The sequence below is a fragment of the Simochromis diagramma genome, unplaced genomic scaffold (assembly GCF_900408965.1).
Source record: "Simochromis diagramma unplaced genomic scaffold, fSimDia1.1 OVJJ01000711.1, whole genome shotgun sequence".
NCBI classification, from domain to species: domain Eukaryota; kingdom Metazoa; phylum Chordata; class Actinopteri; order Cichliformes; family Cichlidae; genus Simochromis; species Simochromis diagramma.
The window spans coordinates 1,790-15,406 of record NW_024387041.1 but is presented as its reverse complement, the minus strand read 5'-3'; the positions used below and the strand labels follow the sequence as shown (position 1 = coordinate 15,406).

The 13,617-nt window shown below is 38.7% G+C and overlaps 1 pseudogene and 1 gene segment (V, D, J or C); both read right to left on the bottom strand.

The window, feature by feature from the left end:
- Positions 1 to 4,361: 4,361 nt before the first annotated feature.
- LOC120741583 lies at positions 4,362 to 8,979 on the bottom strand (annotated as a pseudogene).
- Positions 8,980 to 12,127: 3,148 nt separating this feature from the next.
- On the bottom strand, positions 12,128 to 12,675 carry LOC120741582 (the record flags this gene model as incomplete). The annotated part of the segment is given in 1 exon segment: positions 12,128 to 12,675. A coding segment is annotated over 1 exon segment (390 nt), but the record flags the coding sequence as incomplete, so codon positions are not given.
- Positions 12,676 to 13,617: the final 942 nt, after the last annotated feature.

Sequence of the window (13,617 nt, the reverse complement as noted above, 5' to 3'; positions counted from 1 at the left end):
ACGGGACAAGCTTCTATTTTGTCCCAGTCTTTGTATCAGCTGTGGGCTTTTTCTTCATACAGCTTTTCTTTGGTTCTGCTGTGGCTTGGGATTGTGTGTGTCCACATGCTGAAGACTTGCACTGGCCTCTGTCTCCAGTTCCGGAGTTTCTGTTTTTTTATTATCACCACAGTTGTCTACAGATATTTCTGTTACGATGTCTTCCTTTGCTGGTGTTACCCCTGTTTTCTCATGGGAATCAGCATCCACTGACTCAAGACACTCCTCTGTCTGTGTGGACACCGGAGCTCCCTTCTCCATGGTTGTCTCTGTTGCATCCACTAACATGGAGCAAAGTTTCAACATGTCCTGTAACAAAGTGGAAGGCAGCTTAGAGTTGCAGTACTCTGGTTTGACTGCAGAGATCGCCACTGTGGTACAATTGTACCAAAAAAGTAGTCGCTTAAGCACTTCCATGTTTCCACTGAGGAGTAACTGTGTGGAGTTGTCATGTTGAAGGTTGGATTTCTACTTCTTTGACTCTGAATGTGAGAAGTGGAAACAAATTGCTGGGGGGTTGATGTTGTGGCAGGTATGTCTGCTCTTTGTGAACTAAATGTGTTTAAATGTTGCTCGCTGTTCTGATGCATGAATGCGCTCTGAACTAAATCGCAGGTGTTTATGGAGTTCTGGAGTTCTATTTATAGGCTCGTCCTGTAGGCCCCGCCCACTGCCCTTTGCTAATTGCCAAGCCCCGCCCACATCGAATGACTCTTGCCTAGCAACCGCTAGACGATAGTAGCACGGATGGGCACAGCCACTGTGACGTCATCCAGTGTTCTTTGATCAAAGAGAAGTAAGTGTTGGCTTTCTTGCCGCTCAGCAATTGATAACAAAGAACCTTGAAATGTGTTTTTAGCTAAACTTTGACACAGCTGCAGGACATTAATAATAATGAGAAGCTACTTAATAATATATATATATATATATATTATTAAGTAGCTTCTCATTATTATTAATGTCCTGCAATAAATAGATAAATACAAAAAGGGTTTTAAAAAGTGTGTAAGAGCCAAAGTGAATGTTTATGTTGTGTTTATTTATTGTGGTGGTACAGGTGTTTAGATTTTCCTGCACCTCAGGTGATCGCGTGTTATTTACGTGACACAGGCGTACTCGTCAGGGAGGAGGTGGCTCTGATCGGGTGTTCACCCACTATTTTCACAACAGTGATGTGTATATATGTGTGTTGTGGGTGCACAAGTATGCATATATGTCTGTAAATTGTATATCTTTTGACGTATTACTGGGGTTAAATAAATAAAAATTACATGCATTATGTAATGTAATTGTATTGAATTTCTGAGGGAAGAAAAAGTGTTGACTATTAATTACTAAATAGTGGAAAGGGGGTGGGATTAAATAAGCTTATGCTTCTTCCTAGTCCTTTTGAACATGTAAGTTACTTATAAATATTGTTGCTTTGTTTTCCTTTTGTTTGTTTGTCTCTTTTTTCCCTGTTGTTTTTATTTAAACATGTTTTAAAATAAAGATTCAATACAAATACAAATGCTCACAAACGATGTAAGTTAATACATGCGCTATTTGTTTTGATTGAAAGCAAATGTTTATTGTTTTAGTTTTAAATAAATACGTGAAACACAAGTGGGACTTAGTATGGCTTATTGGAGACGCGTCACAGTACAGAAACAAACTCAGCCGGCAGCGGCTTTATTTGTGGATAGAAGTCGCAACAATGGGTTAAGATATTTTCAAGATTTAAATTTGATTGCAGGCCGGCGTCCGTGCGTCTGTGATGTCTGGGCGGGCGATGCTTGGACCGACGCGGGACAGCAGCTCCTCAAACTGGGCGAGGGACAGACGGTGGTACCGCTGAAAGTGGCCGTCAGCCAGACGCATCTCCTGGAGCAAGTGGTGAAACTCACCAAACTGCTCACACTCGTGGAGGACCTGATGGACCCAGGTACGGTCAGGACGTCCTTTACGCCGCTGCTCTGCTCTCCACAGTAAATAGAGAAGGGAGACTCTCTCTTCAAACGCTAGATCGACAGCTGCCATCTTGCAAACATACCGTCTGGCACTACTTCCTCCCACATTTCTGGTTCACGCACGTGAAAATTGCATATTTAAAAGTGTGACCAGTTCGCTTTGAACGCGCTTCAAGGTGCGAATGTGCAAGCGACCAGCTAGGGGCGTGTGGCGCTTTTTGGTCGCTTCTATTGCGTCCGGTGTGAACACACCGTTAGTTTCTTTTAAATTGTGAACAATAGATTTCTGGTAAAGAATTAAAAGAAGACAAAATTGTAAAAGCCCTTTCATGCTAACTTAGAAGAAACTTGGAGCCTAAATAATATTTCGGGGCAGGGGGGGATTGGTATGAAGGTTATATTTTTCACTTTCTGGAGAAAAATTACTGACACAACTTCGGACCATCTGCTCAAGCCCAACAATAACAAGCATTGCCCTGGTGATTGAGGATCAGATTGTCCTCAATGACGTCTGTGATTTCCCTAATGCAGTTGCACTTTTGCTTGGACTCATCTATGCACTTAACCTGGACTATCTAAAGGACTTAAGGTACACTTTTGAAGTAATTCAAAAGGTGTTCGTGGGTCTTGGTACTCAGTGCTCTGCCTGGGGTTCATGCTTTAAAGAATAATTTGCTGAAACAGTGGGCAGAAAAGTGTTCGTGATAACAAATCTGTTCTCATGCTGGTTTTTTTAAGTAACCCAGTGCTATGATTTGACCATGATTTGGTCAATAAAGTCATCTTAAAAGTCACTGCATACACTTCAGTAATTATTTAATTTATTTCTTTTATATTCATACTAGAAAAAAAAGCAATATCTGACTAATATTTCATATTATCAGTTCCATTGATATCGTACAGATAAAAATATTGGTAACAGCATTGTTTGTTTCTGTGGGTATGTTCTTGGTATCTTAGCAGTTCTTGTCATTACCGCTTGATTATAGTACACCTGAACTATCCAGTGCTGGCTCTGCACTTAGGATGTATCATGATTTAATAGTTAGTTAGTTTTTATTTCATGTGCTATGAAACAAGTGTGTGTTTCACTTTACATGTTTGAACCTTAGGGGTGACACAGGACTTTGCATTGCTAGAAAAACTTTTTAATTGTGGAGCCTTTGCTGTCAACTATTTTAATGTTTGATATTGGCAGACCTTAAAGAGATCATAGTTTTGTTTTATGTATGGTAATGTTCAAAGTCGTTGGCCCCTCCACATTTCTTTATATTTTGCTGGGCAAATTTGGTTACCAGGAACAGTAATTTCTTGACAAATGTGCAATCATACAGGTGTGGTGAAAAGTTTAGATTCACTCCTTATGGGTATGAGTGTTATGGGAATTTGGGTTTTAATGATTTAGCTGAACTGTTTTTTGTTTTTTTTACCTGAATGGTATGATTGTACAGTATTGTATCTTTAATGACTTTAAGAAGCAAGAATTGGGTGCACACGTTTTTAATTTACTGAGGAGAACAAACGGCTATATGGCAGCTGTGTCACTGACAACTGACAATCTAAATGTTCTTGCTTAACAATGACTGTAAAAAAATCAACATTGATCAGAAACTTTTATTCCTCATTTATGCAAACAGATTGAAAATTGGAATTATTTCAAATATACAGTTATGTTGTTTAAAAATGTTCAGTATAAATGAGTTTTTAGCTTCAGCCTAAACTGAAAATGTATACACAATCTGAAGACAAATAAAACAAAGCTCAAAATCAAGATCTTTTTTTTATTTTTATTATTTCAATTCAATTCAATTCAATGTTATTTATATAGCGCCAAATAACAACAAAAGTCGCCTCGAGGCGCTTCAGAGAAAAACCCAACAATCATATGACCCCCTATGAGCAAGCACTTTGGCGACAGTGGGAAGGAAAAACTCCCTTTTAACAGGAAGAAACCTCCGGCAGAACCAGGCTCAGGGAGGGGCGGCCATCTGCTGCGACCGGTTGGTAATTTGTTGGTATTTGTTGGTAATAATTTCATGTGGTATGTTTATGTTTATGTTTAAATATGGTAAAAATGCTAATAATAGTTGTATAATTATAATATATAACAGTAATGTGAAATTGGAAAAAGAGTGACATTCTCCCATCATCTGCCCAGGGATTTGTAAAAGGCACTTTTTGCTAAATAATTGTAAATTTCAGGTTCGTTATCCACATATTTGGTGCTGCCTCTTTTGATCTATGAAGCCAGTAAAATGGCACAAATCTGAGTGTATAATAGCTAAGGGAGGGTGGCAGTTTTTTTCTTTGTATCTTATTAGGCCATCCCTGACTAACTTTTCCTCCAGTCAATAAACGGTAATGATATTTTTACTATTCTGAGAGCACAAAAACATCAGAGCACCGTGTTTCTCACTTTCATCATTGCTAATTTTATTTTACCCCAATTGGTCCTGATCGTTGATTTATTCAGTTTGGTGATGATGTTGTCCTCCACACCAGAGAACTGGAACACACAGCTGTAACTCGTCCAGTCTTCAGATGGCACTGATGAAGCGTTCATGTTAACACTTAACTGGAAGGTCCCGTCATGGTTGTGGAGAATCTCTCCTTTCTCCACATGGTCTTGGATCTCCACTCCATCCTTCCTCCAGAACATCATGGCTGTATTAGGATAGAAACCTGTAGCGTGGCAGGTGACTAGAGCGAAGGGAGTCTTCTGGAGGAGAGACACTGTGGGAACCACTGCAGAGAAAGATGTATTTAAAAAAGACTTAATACATCTTTGTAAATGGATAATGCTCCACAATTTGATTTGAAGTTTGTGAATCTTATAACTCAAGGAGGAAGCCACTAAGGATTTTGAAATTCATACCATAGTTGCACTTCCTAAAAATAATTTTTTGAAGGAAAAAAGATAAATCATGTTAAATCATGAATTACCTATGTGATATCTATCAGTTTGGAAAGCTTTAAAAAGCCTCTTTTGTCCCTTGCTCCCTGGGTCCTAGACATGTCTTTGTGTTTTGCCTCCCGTTTCTGTTTCCATGTTCCCATGTCTGTTCCTCCCCCCGGGTCCCAGTGTTAATCCGTGCATCTAGTCTGCATCTTAGTTTGTTTCCCATTTTATTTTGACAGTCTCGTGTCCCATATTCATTTTGTTCAGTTTTGCTTCCTCCTGTGTCATGTCTATTCATCCCAGTGTGTTTCCACTTCCCTCATCACCCTCGTCATCTATGTGTATAGATTGTGTGAGTTTCCCTGTGTTCATCGTCAGATCATCTGCAATCCTTCCCTGTGTCTCCATGCTCCCTTGCACTCCAGGTTTCTGATTGTTTAACTTTCCCAGTTTACGTTTTCATGTTTTTTAGCACCCAAAATAAAGGGTGAACATTTTGTTAAAAGGTCTAGTTACTCTTTTAGTGTCTGCATTTGGGTCCTTATAAGCCACATGGTCTGCAGCCTCAGACCGTGACAGGTGGTTATGAAAGAAAAGAACCCAGAACAACATCTAAAGAACTGCAGGCCTCTCTTGCTTCAGTTAATGTCAGTTTTCATGATTTAACAATAACAAAGAAAAAATGGCATCCACTCAAAAGTCCCAAGGCAAAAGCCACTGGTTAAAATCAGCCTAAATGTTTTGCCATTTTCTCTTTAAAAAACAACTGTATTGTAATGAAGATAATCCAACATAAAGTGAACATTACTACATCCATTTGAAGACGATGTGATTCTACCTGTTCTCTGCAGGGAGAAGTTCCCACTGTCCACATACATCTTCAGCCACGTTGGACACATCTGAGTGAGGAAGGTTTCATTGTGTTTGAGTACAGACCTGTCAGTGTCCCAGGTCTGTTTGGTAATGAGAGCTTCTGGGTTCAATGCAATCCATGTCAGTGTCTTCACATCAAATTCAAGAAAATCCTCTCCATTCCATCCTTACTTTATCACACCTGTCACCTCACCAGTGTTTTCATCCCATCCACAGCCACTTATTATCTGTAAAATCTGGACACCTGAAGAAAGACAGAGAAACAAAAATTGCACTGAACTATCTGAATATTCTACATTATGTGGCACATGAAAAAGGAAACTGGGTCAACCCAGGACTGATCTGACAGACATCCTGCATATAAACTCTAAGACGAAGAATTTAAGGTTAATAGTATTCAAGACATTCTTTTAATACACATATAAATTCAGCAAGTCTATTATTTTGTCATGTTTTTAAATCATATTGACGTTGTAAGGTTTGATGACTTAAGACTTTAAATATTTAACAATTTAATGATTAACAAAATAATTTTACATACATCAACTTTATTGAGGTATATTTATGATTTATAATGATGCAATATAATATATAATATAATGATGCAATACCAAATTCTATGTGCAATAACCCAACTGTATATACATAACACTATTTATTACATATTACTTCTTTTTAAAACCGGCTTGTATATTTGTACATTTTATATATATTTTTCCCTCTGTTACTGTCCATGTGTATAAAGTGCTGCAGAACTGTGCCCCCACCCCCATTCTATTCTATTCTATTCTATTTAATCTAAAGAATAACATTTAATACTGCACCTCCACTTTGGTTGAACTGCTGCTTCAAACTAGAAATCTGGGTTCTGAAGAAGCTTGGCAGACTCACAAAACACTGCTGAGTGAACATCTCCAACATCTGAGCCTTTTTATCAAATATTGTCTTCATCCAGTCCTGTCTTGGTTCCAGTGTCTTGCTGTTTCTGTCACAGTATACTGTCTGAATGCCATCGATCACTATAACACCCATAAACTCTGAGATATTTGAGTCTTCATAGGATCCAGTGAAGAAACTATTTAGTGAGTGTTTTGCTGTGGAAAGAATATATCTCATATTAGTAAATAGTTAAATAGAACATATAATATTATCAGAAATGTTTCCTTTAGTATAATTCAGCAGATTCTTACAAAACCTTAATTACAAGAGATCCAACTCTGTGAGTGTGATCAATTAAAAAATAGCCTTACATAAGAGAACATTAATCTTATTTATATTTCGATAAATACATGGTGAAAAAAAACTGCGTCCGACTAAAATGTGGAGGAGTAACAGCTCTACTCTGAGCCCCTCCCAAACTCCCAAGCTCTATTTCTAAGGCTGAGCCAAACCAATCTTTCAAGAGACGTCATTTCCACTGCTTGTATTGGTGATCTCATTCTTTTGGTCACTATACCTAGAACTGTCCATGGGTGAGAGTAGAAACATAGATCGACCAGTTAATTAATAGCTTCACTTTCATGCTCAGGTCTCTCTTCTCCACAATAAATCTTCGTGTCTGTTGTCATTCGACAGTGTCTCTTCATTCTTGAAAAAGACAGTGAGGCACTTGAATTCCTTCACTTTGAGCAGTAACTAGTTCTAGTTGAGTGGACATCTTTTTGCAAATTTAGACCATGGTCTGAGACTTTGAGGTACCACTTCTTATCGCAGCTACTTCACATTTGACTGCAAGCCATGCCAGTGTGAGTTGCAGGTCATCGCTCGATGAAACCAACTAAACCACATCGTCTCCAAAAAGCAAAGACAAGATTCTGAGGCCAATCATCCAGACACGCTCTGTTCCTTTGGTTATACCTATAATTCCAGATTCTTTCTCCAGGTATCAGACTCATCAATCAGTTTTGGACAGGCGGTAATGCTTTTCTTCTTGTGCCAACAATAACAACATATTCATTTTACAAAAAACTTGTATGTTTTCTTCACATAAGTGTTGTGAAATTTCTCATACATATGTTATAGAGGCTTGTTTGATTTAAGATGGACTAACACATATTTCTTTTTACAGCCATTTTTCCAATAAAAATATTGCAAAAGAAGATGAACTATTTGGACTTGTGAATATGTAAACTGGAAATAATACAGAGATTAAATATGTGTCAGCAACTGAAAAACACATTTAGAAAAATAATTTAAAAACTTATTCAGTTGTTAGAAAACTTTGTCAGTGTGCATCTGATATAAAACCTAGAACATTTATAACTTTGCAGATTTTATGATGTAAATATGTCAAAATATTTTTTGTGGTTACAATAAAATTCAAAAGACAAACTAAAAACCATGAATGATAAAACATGGAATTCTATATTATTCTTATCGTTTCAGAAAAGATTTAACTGTTTTAATCTGAAAATGAACCACCACAGAAGAAGAGAAGCCACAAAACTAAGGTGAAAAGACCTTTTTAAAATGATTGAGTGTATTTAATTTAAATAATTATTAATAGCTCAGTTTCGTTCTGCTGCTATCTGCTAAAACATGTTCTTGCTTGCCTGCACCTGACCCGCATTGCGAGATACTACCTGTTTAACCCAGAGAATTTTTACTCACTGGCACATTTTACTGTTTTTACTAAGAACAATCTTATATTGCAAATTCATACGTAAAATATTTTATATAATTAATTATGATCTTACTTGCAGATGCTGTGTGACAGAGAAAAAGCAGAATCATTATCTTCATCATGTTTAGACCTCTTGAATCAAACTGAAGAAGTGAGAGACGAGTCAGGTGGTTTTACAGCTTTGTCAGTATGAAAGTATTTCCTGGTCTGTTACACATTCTGAGTATTTGAGGCATGTTAAACTCCGACACCCTTCAGTTGAATTTTGACAAACAATCTCTGAGCTTTAGTGCCACAAATATAAAACCTACTTTCAGCTCCATGGCTACAAGGGATCATCACTGCATCACAGCAGCTCTGCATGTTTGATTTGGCAGACTCTCACACCAGATGCCTTCTTGACAGAACTATGAAAAGGGTTTGACTCGACAGCTGGAAACAATGCAGTGTCCTTTTACTTACTGAAGTTTTCTGCTTGTCTGGTGCTGAGCTGAGCATAAAAGCAAAGCTCTCAATTTACCAGTTGATCTATGTCTCTACCCTCACCTATGGTCATGAAAGAATGAGATCCCGAAAACAATCTGTGAAGGGTGGCTGTCCTCACCCTTAGAGATAGGGTGAGGTGTTCGGCCATCGGGAAGGGGCTCAGAGTACAGCTGCAGCTCATCCACATCGAAAGGAACCAGACTATTGTGTTATACTGTTGCTTCAGATTTTCGGTGTCTGCAACCACATTAGGCATTTTAGATTTAAAAAAAAAAGCTAGAAAACCAATGTCATTTCCTGTGCTGAGAATGATCACTTCAATTATATGATTAGATTTGCCTCGGTAAATTTGACAATGGTCACCATATCACACATGACCTCAGAATTTATTTTTTCATGTAAAACTCTTACACCATTAAAGAAACCCTATAATCCATCGATCCTTGGGTGAGAACACTTCAAAGGAAAAGGAAGAGCTAGCACAATGCACAAACTGCAGGTCAGATCCTGAAATGGACTGGAGGCCAGTGTAAGGAGGCCAGTGTAGGTTTAACACTCTTTCTTGCCCAACAAAAGGCAAGTTGCTGCATTTTGAACAGCAACAGCAACCCGACCGATCAAGTCCACACAGTTGAGCTTGACAGTTGGGCAGAACTCTTTTGGCTCTCAGCGAAGGCGGTCGCACTTTTCTCCTCTCCTGCCCTTATCTTCCCTGCTTAGCTTCTTATGTCCTTGTCTTGTGTTTTTACTTACTTTTCCCTGGAACACTCTCTCACACTCTGTTCTCTAAAACCTAAAAGAGGAATTATGGATTTGATCACCTGAATGCAATTGACAGCCCTTCTCAATGAGAAGTCTGGGCTGGGTGAGCCTGACTGCTGAAGATATCTACCTATTCGGAACCATGATAAAAGGGTTCTTGCTGATTGGAGCTGGCTTGGCCCTGGCTTATTGAAGAATTAATGAAGCGGAACCGGATGTTCAATGAGAAACTCACGCCTCGTCCCATCATTTCAATCCCAGCGGGCAGCCTGGGATTGAAATGATGTGACGAGGCGTGAGTTTCTCAAAATGGGCTCATTGAGTGCAGCACGGAAAAGATCTTGGAGAACCCGCGGCTGCCGTGAATACTCAGAACAAGACCTCTAATTTCCTTCGGGATTAATAAAGTATTTGATTCTGATTCTGAATAACAATAAATAAAACAGCAAAACGATGTTGACTGTCGACATCGGAAACTGGATTTTAATACAGCTGTTAGGCCCAGACCTCTGCCTGTAGTTCGAGGGGAACTGGAAAACATACAGTCAAGAGGAAAAGTTCTCAGAATGGGGCGAACTCTCCAGCACGAAGCCAAGTCTCTGTCAGAAACATAAAATCCAATTCACTAGATGTGAAGGATTCATTTAACTGAAAAGTATTGTTTATTAGAGATCTAGCATTTATAAGAGTCAAACGAACAATTTTCTCCTCACAAACTGTTGTAGAGGTGCAGCTCAATGGGCAAATGTTCCCATCATTCACATCGCAACACCTGGTCTGTTCTATTTACTTTTTTTTATTTATACATTTGATAAGCATTCAAATATCTTAATGAATACAGAATATAGATCTAGCACAAAGCAAGAAAGCACGAGATAAAGCTAATCAAAAAGGTATTGGCTGAAGCAAATGCGTGTTATGCCAACCCTTTTAACAAAAGATAATTTAGGAAGCAGCTCATTTACAGGCCTTGAAGCAAAAGAATAAAACAAAACAAACAAACAAACAAACAAAACAAAAAAAGTCCATCTTAGATGAGTAAGTACTTTAAATTAAATTTCATAACAATAATCCACCCAAAACAACCAAGAGTTTTAGTCTTATTATTATTATTATTGCTCTTCTAATTCTTGATTTATACATTTTTCTAATCTCTGGTTTTAAACATGTTTTAACCACCAGCAAGTTAGGTAAACCCGGATGAGCAGGAAAGGCAAGATGGATCCACTGAAGCCCCAGTGATCGTTGAGTTGGAAAAAAAAAATCCACCTGAATAGCAGAAAGAATTAAACCAACAGCCACATCTCAGGTAAGATTTAGCTCTCAGCAGAAGACCTACACATCTCCCCCTTCATCTGAAAGATTAGATGACAGCAGGCAAGTGAACAAGTGTGCCGGTTTAAACACCAGTGATCGTAGAGGGGTTGAGGTTTGATCACCCGCATTATGCTTTATTCAAGTTTTGTGGGATGACTTGATATCAAAAAGTGCTTGGTCATCATATACCACAAGAGCAGACACACATTGGCAACAAACACAGAATAAAACAATAGCAACTGCTAAGTGAGTTTCAGTAATTACAACAATGAGAAACTACTTCTTAAGTATGTATGGTGTGCCACACTTGAGGCTGCAAGAACACATAATGCTTACAGTAAGTAATCAGTATTGAGAGACAACCTGAATGTTAATGTGGGTTTGACTCAAAACATCAGACTTGTGTCCATCCTGACGAGCTCGCACAGAAGAACATGTGAAACACAAAACAGTTGATACTGTGAGTCAGATCTGTGATGAAGAAACTCTCCTGTAAATATTCAAACTGGGAAGTAGTTATTAATGAGAATATTTTAGTAAACTGCAGTACTGATATATGTATGTATGTAGATTGCTCAGCTACATTCTTGGTCACAGAAATATTTCACATGATTTGATCTGAAGATTTAAAGTTTAGTTCATCAAGTCTTTAACTTCATCTTTGTGACATAAATTATTCTGACATTTACACTTTTTAACCTGCACTGATGTTCTGAAAGAGACATTTTTAGTGTCTCCTATGTTGAGAAAGAAAGTTTAGTTTTTCTTTGGGTTATTTTATCAATTCTGACTTTGAAGAAAACCAGGACGGGTCTCATCATGGGTCACATGCAGGTTACAATAACCTGTCACCATGTTTTCTACTTCTTCTACACCCAACAGCAAATATCATCACAAAATCCAACATGATGGAAAATAATGCAGCTGCAAAAGACTTTAAAACTATTTATAACAGGGAGCAGCTGTTGGCTGTGATTCTATTTTTAACTTATTGCTTTTTCTTTTCTTTTTTTTAGTTGTTTTCATTTTTTTACATTTACACTCTGATGTGATACAGCACATGTGATTCTCTCAGTCAAAGTTACTGAAGCAGAGATTTTCAGTGTATGGAAGCATCACTGCTGAAGCTGAAGGATGATTATCAGACAGAAGAGCAGCTGAATGGAAACACATGAAAACCACTATTTGAAGACCTCAGTTTTTATTTGAAGTATTAAAACCATCAACAGTGCCACAAGCATGAAAACATGAAAACTATCAAAGCAATACAGACACAGAGGGAGCAGACTGAGAGAAGCTGCAGACTAAAGCCAGTATCAGAGTCCCAGTGAGTCAGCTCAGGACTGGGAACACTGGTCTGTCATCAGAGTCTCTGAGAGTGGAGTGTGGGAGCCCTGGGTGGCCTCACAGGTCACAGAGCCCACCTTCTCCCACTGGTCTGCAGGGAGCCTCAGGGTGCTGCTCCAGCTGTAGTGGCCGTCATTCTGCAGCGCCCCGGGGCTCCTGCTCTCCTCTCCACTGCTGCTTCTTCCATCCACCTTCCAGGACAGCCTCCAGTCTGAGGGGAAGCCCTTGTTGGCCACACACATGACTGTAGCCTTCCCCTGCTGCAGCTCCTCACTAGAGGGCGCCAGCACGGTCAGGGAGGGGGGGACTCGACCCACTGCAGAGAGAGAGAGAGATGTTAGAGAAACTGGGAGTTTGGGTGAAACTGCTCTCCAGTTGTTTCACTTCCTTCTCTGAGCTTGGTAACCATGGTAACAGACAGGCTTCACTGCTGAACCATGGCAACAGATGAGTTTCAGTACCAAAGATAAAAATATTAAAGCGTTTCTTTGACTTCTGATGTTCTCGTCTGTAATCTGTGAACTATTTCTTAGCTCTACAATTACAATTAAAATAATCAGAAAAATACATTTGTCAGAATTTTATCATAACTCAAAAATTAAACAATTTTGTATATAAAAATGAAAAAAAAAAAACAAACTTATTTTTGGTATATTTGGGAAAAATAAAAATAACTTAATTACAAATTAAATCTCATAAACTGAGCCCAACGTGGTCAGCATGCTTTTAGAGCAGGGGTGGGCAACTCCAGGCCTCGAGGGCCGGTGTCCCTGCAGGTTTTAGACGTGTCCTTGAACCAACACAGCTGATTTAAATGACTAAATTAGCTCCTCAACGGCTGTGTCCTAATTAAGAGACTGCACGCTTGAAGTACGCATTTTAAGTGCGGTTACGTCACCGCCACGCGACGACGGCTGTCCCAATTCGAATTGTACTTCAAATGCATACTCCAAATGCGATTTGCCCAAATATCAAACGTGGTCCGGTGCACGCTTCGTGGTCCCATATATCCCACAATTTATAGCGCGGCGGTGGGTGTGGATAATTTTGCCGCAAAATACGGCAGAAGGGAGCGGCCGAAGAGGTTTTTTTTTTTTTTCCAAACTTTATTGAAATTATAAAGCGAACAGTCAGTCATTCCAGCTCAGTTTGTACAGTAGACATACAAGGCAAATAAGAGTAACAATATACAGTACAATGAAATAAGAAGGATAAATAAATAAAGGACAAAAAAAGAAAAAAGGGGGGAATGTGACAGACTTCATAACAACTTTGTACTTGAAAGTTGTGACAGCTCATTCCTTAAACATTTCTGAATGAAT